At 36.6% G+C, this 19,639-nt stretch overlaps 2 protein-coding genes across 2 annotated transcripts in view; both read right to left on the reverse strand.

Moving 5' to 3' along the window:
• The window catches only part of npas2 (neuronal PAS domain protein 2), a 60,158-nt gene extending 49,082 nt beyond the window's left edge, over positions 1-11,076 (reverse strand). Inside the window, exon 1 of the mRNA XM_065250555.2 lies at positions 10,894-11,076. The gene's annotated coding sequence lies outside the window, so the exon portion shown is untranslated. The remainder of the gene's footprint in view (positions 1-10,893) is intronic.
• casp22 (caspase 22, apoptosis-related cysteine peptidase) lies at positions 196-19,396 on the reverse strand (the record flags this gene model as incomplete). Its single annotated transcript, XM_073814806.1, is given in 5 exon segments — positions 196-360; positions 18,590-18,688; positions 19,079-19,200; positions 19,203-19,275; positions 19,277-19,396. Coding segments are annotated over 5 exon segments (579 nt in total), but the record flags the coding sequence as incomplete, so codon positions are not given.
• Positions 19,397-19,639: the final 243 nt, after the last annotated feature.

The raw sequence follows: 19,639 nt of genomic DNA on the forward strand, positions 1-19,639 counted from the left end.
GTGTAGCTTCCGATCAACAAATGGGAAATCCAGACATTTCAATAATGTTTTGAATGTAACATGCTGGACCATCTTTTCAGCAGCCTATGTGGTGGATAGGATGGCTTTTCTCCAGCGCTCCTTTGAAGCATAATAGAGAATAGACCTTGCTACAAATCCTATGCAGCCTACTTCAAGTGGCCCACATTGGGTACTTCACCCCTGCTGACGACATCCAAGCACCAGCTTAGAATATTTGTCTGTTTCCTTCTCAATCTGATCTTCCCAGGGGACAGTCAGCTCTAACATGACCACCTGCTTTGATATTTCTGAAACCAAAACAATGATCTGAACTGTGACGTGCACAGGGGCAGGGGCGGACTAAAAAGGTAAAAAAAATGATTACATCAAATAACAATCAAATGTATTTTTTTTACAGATTTTAAATGGAATTATTTATAAAAAAAATCACCTGTATTTAACGCCTTCCCGCCATTGACGATTTATCTCCTCAATTAAGAGAAACGCTTCCCTGCCAATACGGCAATCCATATTTATGCTATTATCCACTAGGTGGTGCTCTTACACAATTTATGAAACACTGAAGCATTCACTCAACAGTACAAACGGAGTGTATGTTTTGATCATCACTCTGAATCTGATCTCTACAAAAGTCTGTTACAAAAATGCAATTATCTCAGCTTTTTGCTCTAAATTTTGTATTTTTTTAAAAACCTACCCATATTAACGTTAATGTTGCATATATTGTAAGAAGTTGAGAAAGAGAGTAAAAAACAGACTCAATCCCATAGTCTTTTACGCCCTTATAGTGTTTCCTGCACATTGCTTTTGGCAAAGGAGTAGGATGCATGAAACACTTCAAAAGTTCTATGAAGATCTTTTCCTGCCCATGATCGTTGAAAATGTTTTATATATATTTATGGCTTTTATGCCTTTATTTTGGATAGTGTGGTAGTAGAGAGTTGACAGGAAAGTGTTGGGTGGAGATAGGGGAGCAGGACCGGCAAAGGACCACAGAGACGGGAATCGAACTTTGGGTCGCCGCGAGCGCACTGACGCTTTATGTCGGCGCACAAACCACAGGGCTATTGGCGCTGACAGAGGTTAACAACATGTTAACACAAACCTAATAATGAACTGCACTTAATTTATTAGTTAATATTAATTTCAAACCTTCATGTAAAGCATTACCAAATCAAAGATACAAATCCCTTACAATTTAGAGTTGGACATTGTCTTAGATTTCATTTCACTAGATGAATTTCTCCAAACTAATAACACGAGGATGTAGATTGGCCTTAAATAAAAACAAATTGAAAGACATTCTGAGAAAGCCTCTGAAATATAACTTGCATGCTGCCATAATCTTTACAGTTGCAGCATGTAGGATAAATGTATTTTCACGCCGACTGCTGCGTACTGCTGCAAAGAAAACCTACCGCTCCACCTATGCTAATGCTTCCGCCAAAAAAAATTATATAATTTTTTTGTATTACTATTGCATATATACACATAGTTATTTATTATAATAAGTATATTAATAATAATAATAATTATTATTAACTATTACTGAAAAAGGGCACATTACATTTTGAGACAAAAGGTGCAGGGGCTTTAACTGTAAACGCCAACAAAACCAATGTTCTCCCAGGGTTCTCCAGCAACACCTAAGGATGTGTTCCAGACTCCCTTTTCTATGGCACAACAGGCACATTTTTTATTTAAGGAGTGTTCTGTTTTCATAGGTGTGGGTTGTTATCCTGCGTGACATTTTGCCACTTTCAAGCAAAATATTTTTTTCATTCTTTCAAAACGGCTTTATTTTAAAGCTATTAAAACAACCAAGCCATGAGCATACACTCTCAGAATTAAAGTTACAAAAGTTGTCAATGGGACGGTACCTTTTAACAAGGTCCTAATATGTACCATTTTGGTACTGATATGTACCTTTAACTAAAGCTGCTGTAACATGGCTGCAGCCGTAGGTCTTAGTACACGATGTAACTACGGAAGAGTAAAGTATTAAATAGGAAAAAAATCGAAACTCTTTGGTTATTTTTTAGCGATATGCTAATGGTCTAATCAGATTCAATGGATTGTGCTAAGCTATGCTAAAAGTGCTAGCGCTAGACCCAGAGATCAGCTGAATAGATTTCAAAACAGTAATCAAATGTTTAACTCTAGGGGAGCTAGAAAATGAGCATATTTTCAAAATAAGTGGAATGTCTTTTTAAGGTACCAGTATTTAGGTTCGAACACGCTAAAAAGCAGGTAGTCCCACAAATACTATGAAAAGGTTCCCGCAGTGCGAAAGGCCCTAATGTGTACCTCTGGAGGGACCAATATGCACCTTTTAGGTACAAAAGTGTACTTTTTGTACTGCCCCAGTGACAACTTTTGTACCTTTAATTCTAAGAGTGTGTGCTCATGGCATGGTTGTTGTTAAAAGCTTTTTAAATAAAGCCTTTTTGACTGATGTACATATATGAGAAATGTAAGAAAACATTATGCTTAAAAGTGGCAAAATGTCATGGAGGATTACAGTCATTTCAGACATTTTTCAGAGAGTGCAGCATGTCACTGACCACTTAAAAAATCTGATAATCTGAAAAAGTCTGTGGTTTTGCTTTAGTATGCTGCTTACGTACACCGTGATGATTAGACACCATTTGCAGAAGGCAACTCATGAACTGAACATGCAAAATTGCTTAAACTTTCAACCACTACAGCACCACCACCCCACAAAACAAATGAACTGTAATGGAATTAAGCCTGGCCTGGACAGGAATAGTTTTAACCTGAACAGACTCTGATGTTCTAAGCAGAGTTAAAAATAGAACTAACCTAGAAAACTGGATAAATAAAGACCTAACGCAGGCCTGAACAGAATGGATTAATGTCTTATCCTAAAAAACTCATTTCTTTCATTTATGCACATACACATTTGGGTTATAATCACATACATTTATACAAAAATAAAGGTTCCTAAGAGGATCTTTGTCAGGCTGTGGTTCTATAAAGTTGCACAAAGGTTTCTTCTCAGTAATGGAAAAAAGGGATCTTTATAAGGTTAGAAAGAAATGGTTTGTTTAGGAACCATTAAAGGAATAGTTCACCCAAAATTGAAAATTCTGTCATCATTTACTCACCCTCATGTTGTTACAAACCTGTATAATTTTTTTGTTCTTATAAACACAAAGGAAGAAATATTTGTAACCAAACCCTTTGTGGACCCCATTCACTTCCATAGTAAAAAGAATACTATGGAAGTAAATGGGTTCCCCGAACGGTTTGGTTACAAACATTTCTCAAAATATCTTCCTTTGTGTTCATCAGAACAATAAAATTTACACAAGTTTGTAACAACATGAGAATGAGTAAATGATGACAGAATTTTCAATTTTGGGTGAATTATCCCTTTAACTAAACTTTTCTTTGTAAAACTAACCTAATCTTCTAAGGCATTGTAAGCTGAAATAGACTTTGTACAGCACTTAATGTGTCATGCTTTCATTTAGCTGTTTTCCTAACTTCTGTAAGTATCTAAAAGCGTCTGCTAAATGCAAATGTATATAAATGTATCCCTATTAATGTATAACCACCATTTTTAATAGTGTACACACTGAACATATGTTTTTAATGTATTATAATAAGTACTTAGCTGTGATTAGGTACAACATTCAATATCAGCTGATAGATCTGTTTCTCTTTCTACTCTGCATTACACATCATCAGTCCGCTAATTTATCATATGACAAAGTTTATTAAATGCATCTTTTGGACAAACATCCCAAGCAAATCCACATATGCATTTGTAAGTCAGAAGAACAAAAGGAAAAGAGCATTCACCCATACAGGGAAAACTATTAAAAGCAAAAAGACAGTTGAGGGAGGGCAAGCCGGATGGATCATAAGTAGAAAAAAGAAAGAAAGGCAGAGACAGAGAGAGAAAGTATTTGAGTAGAGAATGACGTCTGCGTGACCGATTATATAATTGTACACTGAACATTGCATATGACACCATTAGAAGGTTACAGAGAGCGACACAAATACCAGACATTCTCTCTGCAGTCATGTGCAGCATACTTCCACTCCCTTAACGTAATCATGAGGCAACAGTACAGCTGCTTCTGCCCCGCGAGACCTTCTACGGCCATTAAATCTCCTCTCGGAGAGACTTATCTGTCCAAGAACCATCTACAATGGCACAAGTGGAAACTTCCCATCTCGAGATAGAGCTCTGAAGTCTGACTTGGATTTCAATTTTGATGTATGGTTGGGCTTTAAAAGGATTTGATTAAATTTGAATTTAGCAAGTGGCAGGTTAGGGTTACAAAAATAGTTCCTACATGTGGCGGACATTTAGCAGAATACATTATAAAGAAACAGAGGCATAAATAGTTCATTTGACTTGGAGACATCTGGAGATGGCATATGATAGCTTTATAGCAGGTTTAGAGCAAGACTGAATATCTTGCCATCCTGTAGAGTTCTTAATTCTCTTTGAGCAATGCTGTTTGGAGTCATTAACATCAAATCGGACATCTTCACACACCAAATGTGCAAAATTGCCATATAAATGGCCAAATGATTAATATTATGCCTAAAATCCTCATTTATGATCTCCAGATCACTGTCATATGAGTTTGGAATAACATGAGAGAAAAAAATACATTTTAATTAAAGGGTAAGTGGAACAGAATATGGACATTTGTGACCCTGAACCACAAAATCGTAAGGGTAATTTCTTTGAAATTGAGATTTATACATCATCCAAAAGGTAAATAAAAAAGCTTTCCATTAGTGATGCACCGATGTATCGGCCGCCGATATTAATCGGCCGATTTTTGATGAATTTGAAACCATCGGCATATCGGCAATAGCACGAGAAAGGCCGATGCCGATTGTTTATTACTTAACTGCATAAAGAAATCCATTATATGTAAAAAATTAGTTTATGTTGTTAATAAAATAAATGCTGAATATCAAAAACCACCTTGGAAGGTTGTCATGCTGTCTTATTATATTTGTTTTAGCTTAATTTGTGCCTCTCTTATTATGTTGGTCAGTTGAATGTTAATCAGATCCAATCCATGTTCAGTAAAAATAATTTGATGCAGAAATAAAGTAGCTAATAGACCAACTGTATAGTATTGTATACAAGTGTTTAATATCGGTATCGGCCAGAAGTTGTCTGTTTAAATCTGTATCGGCCCAAAAAATCCTAACGGTGCATCCTTACTTTTCATTGATGTATGGTTTGTAAGGACAGGACAATATTCGGCCGAGATTTAAAACGATTTAAAAAATCCAGAATCGGAGAGTGAAAAAATCTAAATATTGAGAAAACGTCACAAAAATTACGTTTTTATATATTCATGGTAGAAAATGTACATATACATTATATACTAATGATTTTTGGCATAAAAGAAAAATGTATCATTTTGACCCATCCGATGTATTTTTGTCTTTTTCTACAAATATACTTATGCGACTTACGACTGGTTTTGTGGTGCAGGGTCACATTTGTGAAGATGCTTATATGGTGAGTCTAGATGGTTAGACATTATCCAAATTATTTGACTCTTATAACAGCATAACCGACAGATTTATGCTTTAGGATTTATTGCAGACCTACGGTTACATAGCAGTCGAAGCACACAAATCACAGTCTCCCCAATGAATTCCCACAGTTTGTTTTCCAACAGCTTGGTGAGCAGCAAATGTGATTAAATAAGAACAAATTCTGGGTCTCATGTTCTGAGTCAGATCAACAGCTTTAGTTTCACTTCACAAATTAGCACAAACTTTGATTTCTGCAGATATCACATTCTGTTCTGCTTCTGTGCTCTGGCCTATACAGTTTGTTCAGAGACTTAGATGAGTGAAAAGCCCTCTGACTTTTACCAATGGCCCATGAGTCCATTAAACCTTCAATATCTTTCCAGAGAGTTCTCCAGCACATACTCATGGCTTTATTCATTTGCTGGATGTAACACTCACATGATAATCGCAATGCCTTTTCAATGAGCAGTTCAAATAACCCCATTTTCGCTGTGACGCAGATGCTGGGAGAGCTTCAAAATAATATACCCACACTCAATACACAAATGTATTTTTAAACTAACCCATTCTCACTAGATTTTACTATCGGAGATGTACTGTAATTTTATCTTCAGTACATTTGTGTATTTAAAAGCTTATGTTTAAACGGTAGATGTGCCTTTAATCGGTATCAACAGATAAAATCACTTTTCCTAAAGGCAAAACAATATGTTTGTGAGAAAAAGTTCTTAATATTTTGAGATTATTTGGTGATCAATGAATTGTTGATCAGATACAAATCATCTCTGTAAGTTTAAAAAAGGTGCCACGACGTAAACGCTGAATCCCATTGGTTCTTGTGTGTCTTATATCTCTTATCATCATGAGAACTATAGAATTATTCCTTTAACATTGGTGGCGGAAATTATATGGCCAAATTTGGGTCAAACACACAAACATAATGTAACTAATGAGCACAGCAGTAACAGTCTGACTCTTTAACCCTGCAGCTGAAGGCATGATCATTCACAAGCTTTCACATCATCAAAGAAATGTATGATCATTACTGAACGTTGCTGTGTAGCAGAATTTTCAAAGTAGTTTGAGGCACAGCTTTTAACTTTTATGTCTCGTTTATTATGCCAATAAACAAGCTGATCTCAAAGCAAAACAAAGCCAAAGTATAAAATGTGTGTTTGATAATATAACATCCTAAACCACTGAAGTAAGTTTAAAACAATATTTTTTTAAATCTGGTAAGTAAGCCATGAAACAGAGACAACATAATGAAATGCAAGTTGTTATGAAAACATCTATCCAGAGGTTTCTGTCTATGTGCATCCTATATTTTAGAAAAAAAGATTCAGATTTGTATGCATTTACAAACCAACAAAATCAATCAATCAATCACATAGGACATTAGCAAAAATTGATCTTCCAAAGACATGAATATAAGAAGACGACATCCAGGAGAGGAGCTTTCTTGAGTGAGTTGTTGATCAAAATGAAAGGGAAATCACAGTAAAATTAAACTATACATTTTGTACTCCCAGCAGGGAGTAAAATGTGACATTATTGTGTTTGGCAGACACTTTTAGCCAAAGCGACCAGGTTTTAGTTAACTTCAAATTCAAGGACCTTTCAAGGACTTTCCAGGTCAAATACCCTCAAATTCAAGGACTAAATGTGGGGACACATTTCAAGTGAGAGCAAGGTTACATTGTGACGTGTTACCTTTTAAGATACATTGTTACAGTTCCCTTTCAAGGGAACTCGCGTTGCGTCACTGCGGTGACACTTTGGGAATGCTTCCAAGTGTGTCTAAATGTGTATATCAAATTCAACCAATGGTGAGCCTTAACGACAAAGACAGGGTGACACGGGTGCCAGGAAGTATATCGCTATCTGAAATATTGCCAAAGACAGCGTTACAGGGACGCAGGAAGTATGGCAAGGGAGACGCAGTTTAACCCTAACCCTAAACATATTGCTTTTATACAAATTTGCTTTAAAATAAAAGTGCTGTTGAAATTAAATTCTGTGTGGATGACAAGTGTGTTAGGAATCTTCTCAGAAGGAGAGCAGATACCATTAACCATCTACTTATAATAAAGAAACCTCAAGTCTAACCCTAAATGAACCATGAAAAAACTGATTTGCTGGCTGATTTGACAGACAAAGCATTTAATAAACACCGATAATGATAATGGGACAATTATTTGTATTGGAAAAAATGATAACAAATAAAAAAGTTAAATATGCCAGTATGCAACAAAGTAATACATTTAGGCATAACAAAATGTGCAGTTAATAGCAGTGTTGTGTTGTGGTCACATTTACGTCACACGAGCAATACGCTTCAGTACATAGCAATAAAATTCTTTAAATAAAATGAAAAAAAGCCTTAAAAGAACAGTACTGCCATCAAACTATATTTCACAACCCTAAGCTGAAATTTATCCCAGTACAGACATCTGTGAGTTTTTCAACCAGCTGGCCTATCTCAACATGGGCATGAGTTCAGGAAACAGGTCTGTTTTTATTGATTCATTGGGTTCATACAACTTCCAAATCTACTAGTTAGAAGTCAATGCCTGTACATACAGATGTTAAAAAAGGAACAACAAGTCAATCAATAACTGACAATTAACAATTTGTCCGACCAACATTATCAGATAAAACCCTTGTCTTACAAATGACTGAAAGTGAAAGTGATTGATTGTCTTTTTTAGCTCATTCTCTTTAATTTTTATCCACCATCATTCTACTCAGCTTTATGCTCATTGCGGTAGATGTGTAGCCTACTGAATGCTCACGAATGAACATTTACTCGGAGAACATTTAAAGGGCCATTGCTTCTCTTTTGCCTACGCAAGCAGAGCAATGGCTCACTGCCATTTATGCCTGGCGAGTCACGATGACATGCCTGCCTGCGTGCTAGGGCGAAGCTTGCAGGCCGTGCCCTAGTAACCCAGTTTCCAGTGCGAACGCTCTGTAACGGCCCAGCAGTGGCCACTGTGTCATCTGTTACCTAACACACATACTCACACCCAGGGGGATGTACCTGACTGTCCCAGCCCCCACCCAACCAGGTTTCCGCTTTTTTTGTCTGTGAGTCATTGTGTGTGGGTTTTCTACTAATGAGAATCTTCGTTCAGAATCATTTAACATTTTGATCAAAACAAGGCAAGTAAGCTGCCCACACAGAGTATGCCTGTATTCAAATCATAACACAGCGGACATGAAAGAGAGCAAAAGTTGACCATATTAATAGATAGCAAAAGAGACAGTGAGAAAGAGAAAGCTAGTGCAAGAGATAAGGAAGCATAGACGAATGCCTTTAGTCATCTAAAACAGTGGTTCTCAAACTTTTTCAGTGTGCGGCCCTCCTTGTGTACGGTGTCGTCCTTTGCGGCCCCCCAAAGAAAATGTATGACAAATGTGCTCTAAAACTTATTATTTGAATTAAACAAAACATATTAAATTATACAAAGTAGTGCTGTTGGTTAGTAGCCTTATTTTTTTTAGGTTTAATTACACAGAATTCATGATAAATTAATGTATTTTATAAAATGACATAAAACTGGGGCCCCCCTGGCACCATCTCGCGGCCCCCCGTTTGAGAACCATTGATCTAAAACACACCTGCTTTAGCTCATTGGGTAAGGAATATTGGCATTAATGAGCAAATTAGCAACTTAAAACCACAGGATCAGCTAATAACAAGATATAAAAGTAAAAACTTTCTGAAGTTTGTTTTTAAAAAGCAAAGTTTTGAAAGATCAATGTCTTATTGAATGCATGTGACAGTCCAATTGCTCACAACTATTGATCCAGTCATCACCAGTCTTCAGCAAGTTCAGTTCTTCTAATGTTCTTATTTAACAAGCGTCATAGAAAATTTACAATATATTTGTCCATAATTTAACATATTCATCTCTTTTAAGTGAGCACAAGCATGTAAAATTGTAGGTTTTGGGACTTCTATTTCATGTTTTTCTGCTATGAGGACATATATATATTTATATGTTATAAAACTTTTTTGAAAGCTTTGCAATGACATAAACACATCCTGTTCGTGAGCCCCATTCATTCACTTCCATAGTATTATTTTTCCGGTTTGGTTGGAAACATTCCTTAAACTATCCTCCTTCATGTTCATCAGAACAAAGAAATTTAAACAGGTAGGTTTACAACATGAGAGTGAGTAAATGATAGAGTTTTCATTTTGGGGTGAACTATCCATTTAAAGTTCATCTTTATATTTTTAAGCGATGTATTGCAATTTGTATTCATTCAATAGATGTAAAAATAAGAAAAGTTTAGAAATTGTGAGCTGCCAGATGCTCAGGCGTAAAACCTAAGCACTTCAGATTGCGCGCTCATACCAGCCTTGTGCTCGTGCTCCGCCACGCGCAGACATATGTAGCTCACGCGCGTCACGGAGAGGCTGATCGGTGTAAATATAATCCTCGCAGAATACCTCTACAATGAAGTCTTCATTACACAATTCAGCAAGTCACTTATATTCTAGACCACTGATTGATAATAACTACGCCTATTTGCAAGCATTAAAAGATTACTCCAAACAAAATGTCCATATAAATAAGACGCAGACTGTGACACGTAAAATATGATCAGATAAGCAAATATGGAAAATCTGAACGAGTAACAGAGCGACGACTAGAGCTCGTGGACACATCTGAAATTTAGGGCATGACGTCACTCCCACCGGCTCATAATTCTCAAGTCATGCGTTACATAACTAGCAATCTTTTAAGCGAGTTTATTTCAGTGGGTTATTACGTTGAATTTTCAATTAAGGTGTCGACTTTGTTCAATCAGAGCATTATCTGTGGTGGTTATGGTTTAAATAAATAAATAGAAAATTTAAAAAACAAAGAATTAGACCTCCAGTGTAAATAATCACAGACGTCAAACTCGGCCAATGAATGAGTATGCGTAAACTCACGCACTGCACAACCTGCCCCACCATATGTCTCATGCTTACCAGACAGCATCATTTGCAAAGTACAGAACAAAGTACAGGCTTACCAAACTGTCTTTATCGGTTAAGACTCCAAACATCATCGTTACATCATCACAGTGTGAACAACATAACTAACTTCTTACCATAAAAATCAGATTAACTCGTTTTACTGAAGTGACATGAACTATTAAAAGTCCCAAATGCTGCAACTTTAATTGACGGCTCAAACTATCCATACCATCTTGCCGGTTTCTCTTTCATGTAAACGGGCAGCAGCACCGGGCGCCTTTAACACAGTGACACACTTCTTGTGTGCCCTTATTTCACAAACTAACCAAGAAACAAACTGTTGTACTCACCTAACCCGAGACCGACGTGAAAACCCGACTTCAATAGAAAAGTTGTTAAGAATCTTCAGCAACGAAGCACACCGTCGGCTTTCCCCCCGTGCTTTACACACGAAATCGAGTTACATAACCGGCACCGTTTCTGCGGGCAATGAGTGACTTCCAAAGCGCTTTTTTTCATTCACTGATGTTCATTTTCCAACGCACACACCTCACTCTTAACGTCATCCGCCGTCGTCACACCTTAAAAGGAGCGAAGGGGCGTGGCCGCACGGTGCGGAGCGAGCATGGATTCGCCACAGTAGGCGGAGGGGCGGGGGGCCCGCACGCACACTCGCCGCGCGTGCTCGCCCGGTCTCACTTCGCTCTGTTCTCAAACGGTTTGACAAGCTGCCAGAGAATGTCATCGGCGGAGAATTAAGGACGTCGCGTCTCATGAAGCCCGGTTCTTCACGTGGTGATAAAGGGGCGCGTGGTTTACAAAAACAGGACGCCTATCTTACTGAAACATTTCATTAGGGTGAACGATGAATTAATACACAACAGAAGTTGCACGCTCCCAAATTACGTGGGAGTTTTGTTGGTTATGTAAGCACAATTGTTTCATAAAAGTTCGTGGCTGTGAATTACTTTTGCTAAATGAACTGAAAATTAGCGTCATAGGTACGTAACACCCAGCTAGATTTACGCACCGCACACTGTTCTGGCCTCTTTGACACTGTTATTTTATCAATTCCTATTTGAGATATACATGTTTTTCACGTTCATGTTTCATGCAGTATTTAAAAAAATATATATTGCACGGTGTGCAATTTACAATATGCAAATTTTACTCACCTAAAAGTATGTCACTGGCTACTTTCTTTGTAATAATACACTAACACGGAAAGTTTATTTACATGTATTGCTTGTGTGGTAATGTACGCAAACTTAAGCTAATTCTTAAAAGTGAAACGATTTTCTTATAAGTATGATGTCCGACTGCGGGCACATCGACAGGAGGGCGGTGTGTTAATTGGCTCGTGCTGCTGTGGTCTGTATGTAGGTCACTAGTGATTGCCATCTGCCGACGGTTCACTCCACGGTGCTTGGTCAATAAACGCGTACTGGTGAAGGACAGTCAGCTGTAAACCAAAGGGATAAACCACACTGGTGATCCATACTCTGCCATGGCGCTGCAGCCAAATAAATGCATCATTGCATGACATTGTATAGAAGCAACAGAAGTAATGCAATACAATAGGTGTACATTATAAAATGGAGTCACTGATGAATGCTAAGCATAGATGGTTCTGCTGCACACACACACACACACAGACGAATTAGATAAACATGTCTTAAATTCGCTTCGGCGGGTTAGGTTATAGGAATTTTCTTTTTTCCCCATCTCTGTCATTTTCTGTCTCCCAGACTGAACTTGAAGTGACTGCTCAGAAAAATTCCAAGATAATGTGAGAACCCAGTCTCCATGGCAATGGTCGCTAGTGGGTGAATCACCCTTAGTTACAACTGCACAATCAAAATACAGGATGTGAGCCCAAGCTGTGTCCATGGCAACTTAGGGGATTCTGGTTCAGTGGGTTAAGACGGGACTTATACTTTCACCAAAAATATTTGACACTGTCTGGATCACTTTCTATCCAAAACACTCACATCTTTGCCAGTGTTTTTTCCCTTTAAAGTGAACACAACCCTTAATCTGAGCACTGGGTTTTGTAATTCAATAATATAACCTAATTATAATATAATGTCAAATGAAACCCATCCACTGTGTAATGCTCTTATGCTGATGCAGCGGTGTACCAAACTGATCTGTAGCCAGGAATTGAAATTCTGTTTATCCACTACTTTTAAAGGGAAAATCTTGAAAATTGTCCCTTGCTATTGAAAGTTACCAAGGGGACTACTTTCAGGCACTGCGTAATATCATTGCGCCTCCTTCAGCCATGTTACGGCAGCAAAGTCCTTGATTGTTATGCCGGAATAAGAGTATAGTTCCTAGCCATACCAGCCTAGAAAATCGCAACTTTTAATTTTCCTTCAGCCTTAGTAAACGATGTAACTACAGAAGTTTTAAATAGGAAAACTATCAAAACTGTTTGGTTATTCTTTAGCGCAATGCTAATGGTCTAATCAGATTCAATGGATTATGCTAAGCTATGCTAAAAGTGGTACACCAAGACCCGGAGATCAGCTGAATAGATTTCAAAACTGTAAAAATCAAATGTTTAACTCTATGGGAGCTGGAAAATGAGCCTATTTTTAAAAAAAGTGCTCTTTTTTTATACATGTCTGCATCAGACATCAACCCACATGAAGTAAGCAAGGGACAGTACACGTTAAATATAGCTTACTATGGGTGCTTCTCAAGACTTGATGCTTCCTTGCTCTTCCGTCCTCTGGTCTGTGAACCAAAAAACTGACCGAGCTCAGCCATCCTGTACATCTTAATCTTAATTTTTAAGAAGCGACTTATGTATAAAATGCAACTATTTAAATCGTTCAATCCACCAAAAATGCATTGGCCGATTAAATTAAGTATGATTCCATATGCATGAGGTAAACGTGGTAAACTTTAAATTAGTTGGACCTAAAAGCTATATTTCAAAGACTTGAGACTGGCGGTTGCATTTTTGTGTACGTTCATTAAATCTGTAGTACTGGTCAAGACCTCTTGATGAGGTCACACATTGTTTGATTTTAGAGGGCTACATTAACTTTGAATGTACACACACGAAATAGGGAGGATTAAGCACCCTCTCACCTGCATGTGTGTTTACACAACGGGCTGACTCACAGAGAATAATAGGGAAAGATTTAAACACATACCCACCCATAAACTTGAGCAGATGTGCATGCTCATAGATAAACCTGCACAGACGGATTAAAAATTGTAATCATGACGCACAAATGTATGAAATTTACGTCATCCCTAAGTGTTTGAGTGGGTGGTGCCGGTGCGGTGAAAACTATGGGTGAAACAGTAATATAGAGACTGGTAGTGGTTCTATCATGTGCTGATTTCAGGTCAGGACTACTATGTCTAAGAAACAGTTGGATAACAGCCATCCATGTCCTATTTATGTGTAATAGCCTCCCTGCTGTGGAGCAAGAGCTGCTGTATCCTCAGTAAGATCTCTGTTTTGTATTCACACAATGTTTCAACAGTCTTTCTCACTTTTGTGTGATCTTTTTTTGCATAACATTTTTTTAAAGGATTCTCTCTATTTTGAAATAGTTTTTTTCCACTTAAGCTTATAAGAGACAATCTCCCTAGAGAAAACCTGGGATTAAGTGTGCTACTCAAGGGCACAGTGAGATTCAAACCAACATGCAAAACCACAACACTTTTCATGACCCTTTGACTCACAACCTTACAACCGAGAAAATGCTTTGTAACAGCTTTCCTGTTTGACAAAAAACCTCAGGTTTCATTATGACAAAAGCATATGGGCGACTGTGGTGCCCTTAGGCATAGCATCTTTCTCCAATTGCTGTGTGTGTGCGTGTGTGTGTGTGTGTGTGTGTGTGTGTGTGTGTGTGTTTACTCACTGGGTTAAATGCAGAAGTCACTTTCTAAGTATGGTCACCATACATTGGCCATTACGTCACTTTCATTAGAGATGTATTGTTTAAAGTTTTAGCAGTACAAAAACTATCTTAACACATAGAGGGGTTTGACAAAATAATCTCTTAATACGATGCAGAAACCATTTGCCCTTAAGCTTCAAATCTTCTTGCAATAAATTCATACAACTGCGGGCCCAGCCCCTTGGCTTGTAGTTTAACCTATGCTGGGTTGTTTTTTTGGGGGTCAAAATAAACATTTTCTGCGTTTAATTTAACCCAACGAACCCAACGGTTGGGATCGTCCCTTTTTGACCCAATGCTGGTACAGATAATCCAGATAAGATAGGGTTCAGGATGTTATAAAGGCCATGAAGTGCTGGTTTTCAGTGTGAGGAAAGAAGGTGGAATGGGGGGAATGTGGCTGGCCTTGGTGGATGGGTTTCCATTATTGCTCTTTTACCTAGACATGCTCTCAATATTTCCGAATGGATATTTCTCTGGTTTGTTGTCTACCCAACATTTAGCTCATTCTGTGTTTCATAGTCTCTTGTTTTCTGGCTCAGTCTCATTTAGCAGCTCTATTAAAGCTATCGTTCCTTCGTATCATTTATTACATGCTGTACTGATATGACAACACCACAAGAATCTATCCAAATGCCAATTTTACAATTTTATGTCTTAAACACTTTAAAAAAATAAAGCTTGTGGAGTGGATTGCAACTTGACACATGTTGCTATTTTAATTGTAAGATTGACATCATTCAAGCCTTTTTTGTTTATGCAATACAGTTTATACTGAAATATGCCATCTATCTAAAATTGCTTCATTTATCATTTCAGTGGCTTGCATTGAGTTAGCAATTTGTGTGAGAATCTCTATTCATGATCTGAATGGGCTCTGGAGTACACTGATGTCATAGCCTGACGTTGTCATACTCAATTCTAGTCAGAATTTGATCTTCCCGTTTCTCAAAATGTTGTGGGCGGGGCTAAGATCGGCTGGCACCCAGGCTACTGATGTCATTCTCTAATGTCAAAAATTGACAGTACACTCTAAAAAACGCTGGGTTATTTTCAACCCAGAGTTGCCAAGGGATGGACCTAGCCCGTTGGGTTATTATGCGACCTATGCTGGGTTGTTTCAACCCAAAATGTTTGTTTTGACCCACTGAACATAAACATTTTTCTGGGTTACCCATGTAACCCAACTGCTGGGCTTCTCCCTTTTTGCCCCAAAGCTGGGTTTAAAATAACCAAGCATTTTTTAGAGCAGGGGTGTCAAACTCAATTTCATCCCGGGCCACATCAGCATTACGGTTGCTCTGAAAGGGCCGGTTGTATTTGAACGACTGTATGAATGTATCAACTCTTTTATTACTGTACATTGCATAATTTTCTCTGCATTTGCTTACTATTGGTTTTGTTAATAACTCAATTAATACCTAGCTTTGAAAGTAGAAGCCCAGGCAAATAATGACAAAGTGTATAGAGTACAACTATTCTACAGATTATTTTAAAAATATTTGTGGTTACAAAAATACATGTTGTATGTGAGTACACTCAAAATGTTATGTTATCCTGCATTGTGCAGGTCAGAAAATGAGAGGCATTTTAAGATACTAATCTGTTTTACAATCTCCACCACAATATGCATTTATTAGACACATATACTCTTGCTTTTCATTTCTTGCCCTCTTTGCAAAAAAGCTGTGATTTTTTTTACCTGGCTTTGTCTGATTGACTGACGTCTCATGAGTTCAGTGTTGTACGTTAGGCTACAGATCAGTAGTTTCAATCGTTTATTAAAAGTTATCGGTTCAGATGAGTCATTAGTTTGCGTGTTTAGCGGGAATAGACGCGTTGTAAACTAATCCCAGCTGGACATCGCGAAACATTTCTGTAAACGAGACGGAAAACATTTTCTCGCTGGATCCGCGTGAGCGTGCGCGAGAGGGAGAGAAAGAACGAACAGATACTGTCTGCTTCTAAATTCAAAGGCTGCAGCCTGCGGAGGTCGCATATGCAGCGTCATCAAGCCTGGTTTATTTAAGTTAACTGACCATTACTTCACAAGTCATACGCATATTACAACTATTTACTATAAACAAAGAATAATATTTAACTTTATAATTGTTAATATATTGAAACAAGACAGTCTTGGTGACGTATGCAGCTTGGAAATGCGACCTCCGGACGCTGCAGCCTTCGCATTAAGACACGGCCACTCTAGCAGTGTGCGCGTGCGGAGCATTGCTCGTTCTCTCTCATGCAATCATCAACATTATCACTATAATTACATTACAAAAAGACTTTGGCGGGACAAAAATTAGTTTTGGTGGCTGTTAAAAAAATCAATGTATGAAATAACCTGCAAAAATAAAACTTATAATAACAATAAAATAATCTGTAAACTCACGCGGGCCACATAATTAACATAATTTGTAAGCTCTGGCGGGCCAGATGAAATGAGGGGGCGGGCCGGATTTGGCCCGCGGGCCTTGAGTTTGACACCCCTGTTTTAGAGAGTAGGCTTAATACATTTAATATTTCATGTATTTTATATTTGTATTTAACTGACTGTTTATTTTTGTCACCACTGGAAGAGATAGAGCAAGGCAATGCAAGTTTATTTATATACCTAGCATATTTCATACAGGTAATAAAAAATGTTTTACGTAGAAATAAATCATTTCAAAGAGAAGAAAAATTAAAGAGAGAAAAAGGTACATAAACATAACAGTAAAAATAAAAGAAATTTAAAATCACAATAAAAAACAAAAAATGGAAACAAATTTATACACTCTTTATAACAACCATTTGGGTGATTTTTTTACCCAGTGGTGTTTGTCCAATATTACCAATATTTTATATTTGTAAAATGTGTTTTAAAATAATAGATTTTACAAATGATCAAGAAAATGATAATTTGTGTGATTAAACTCGAGACGGATCTCAAGCCAGTATTTCTATTGGTTTTATCATTGTCTTAAACATGAGTGTAAATAAAAAGACATCATGCAAAGCAGTTCTTCATGACTTCTTAAATGAAGGTAACAGCTGGAGGTATCATTCTTCTAAGTAGACCGACCCTGCAATGGTAATTTTTCTTGGTAATGGTAATTTATTTTCTATTTGCTTTTATTGAATAATAAAAAAAATGTATAGATCACACCACAAAACTCTTTGCATAGAACCATATCATACCAAAACTGCTACCTGAATATAAGATAAATCATGTGTCTAACCTCAGGAACTCTGAAAATGAGAGTGTTCAAAAAATAAAATAGCAGTAGGCTACAACATCAGTAACCTGATAAACCTTATTAGTAGTAGTAATAATTCTGCATTGTTTAATTATTTACTTACAGATGTATAGTGTAATGGAAAAACAATAGACCCATTAATAATGATATCCACACTTGTTCTGAGTAATTGACTAATTCATTAAAAGCGGTGTGATTAAAATAATAAAAGTGTGAAGTTTACTTAAAAAAATTGCTTCTTTTTGTTCTTTATTAAGAAAAAAGGGAAGCAAATGATTCAAGACATGATGATTACAAGTTATGTCAACAGAGATGAGTTGTCACAACTTATAAAATATAGTTGAGAAAAGTCAACTTAATTTTATACGTTATAACAACTCACCTGTAGTTATAAAAAATCATCTCAACTCAAGATAAATAATAGTTAGTTGAAATTACTTGTAAATACAAGTTGATTCAACAAAAAATGTTTAAGGCAGCAAAGTATTTTTTACAGTGTAGGTGCCAGAAGTCGACTTGATGCAACACAGATGCACAGCCGTTATTAACAACAAGGGTAATGCAATAAATATGTTAATGTTAAATGTAATAGTTTTAAGTAAAGTTAAATCTTAAGGAAAATGTCTTAAGTTTATACGTTTTTAAAGAGAAAAATGTTGACACTGTTATTTTTTTTACAGATATTATAATTTTTCTTTGCTTCCTTTAAAAAAACAAGACTTATATATATATATAGATTTATAAATAAATTCTATAATTGTTTTAGGGCTTTTTGACTTTTATTATTACACTGCTATTGTTTTGAACACAACTGTTTATGTAAACAAACACTGAAACTCTAAAATTATTATAGTTTCCTTTCTAATATTATTTACTGTGGATCCCGCAGGATACTTTTCGGGGTTTTTGAAGTTCTCATTATTAATTATTACACAAAGTCCACGTGGATTACTTTCCATTTTGTATTTATCCTTCTAGAACAGAAGAGCAGATGTCATTCAAATTGTAAGCTCTTAAATGTTTATTATTTGAATGTTTGTAGTAGATGTTTAAGAATTAAAAGTTGTAACATTATAATGTTTGGCAGTAGCTTGTTCCGCTTCATTAGAAGATTTTTGTTCACCTGAAAAAAATGGCAATAATAAATAATCCACTCCACCATTTTACCCTTTAAATTTGTCTGCATATTATTGTTATTATTATGAAAAATGTATCTCTCAAATTTACATGAAATATAAAATCTTGAAAAAAAGAATAGTTCTTTAAAATATAGTTGTTTTTATAACAAAACAATTTAATTCAAACATAATTGCTGCCATTTGTTAATGATGTTTATAAATTATATAGTTCTGACTTGGCGTCACATGTTGTCCACTAGAGGGCGCTTCTTCCCTCTTCAGAGCTTGTAAAAGGCAGACAAGTTTCAATTTGTCGTAAAGAGTTTTGTCGCGTTTTTCCAATTGGAAAACTATTATTTCACTCGCTTTCCCTTCACTTTCACGCTGTCAATCAGGTCACGAGCTTGATTAGATCGGGTTTTGATCTTTTGCAATATTACTTCAGACAGTCTCGTTTTTGTTTAATACTTTCTCTTTACGAAGATCATCCACCAAATCCTTAATGACAGCTTTGGTCAGACCATTCACCAAATCAACTCGGAGGTCTTCCAAAATGTTATCTAAAATGATTGAAAAAAATTATGTAATTACTGTTACTTACTGTCTAATATAATATTGTGTTGTTTTTTCTGGCAGCATCCTGTTTATTGTTGACCAAACCAGTCTCACATAAAGTTAGAATACATTACTCTCGACAGCATTTGATATGCAATACATTTAGTACGTACTTCAAATATAGTATTTAATATTAAATATAGTATAAATTATTGCATTTGTAATTAGAAAGTAAGATTTGTGTTTAAAAAG

This window comes from Paramisgurnus dabryanus, chromosome 5 (genome assembly GCF_030506205.2).
Source record: "Paramisgurnus dabryanus chromosome 5, PD_genome_1.1, whole genome shotgun sequence".
Taxonomy (NCBI): Eukaryota; Metazoa; Chordata; class Actinopteri; order Cypriniformes; family Cobitidae; genus Paramisgurnus; species Paramisgurnus dabryanus.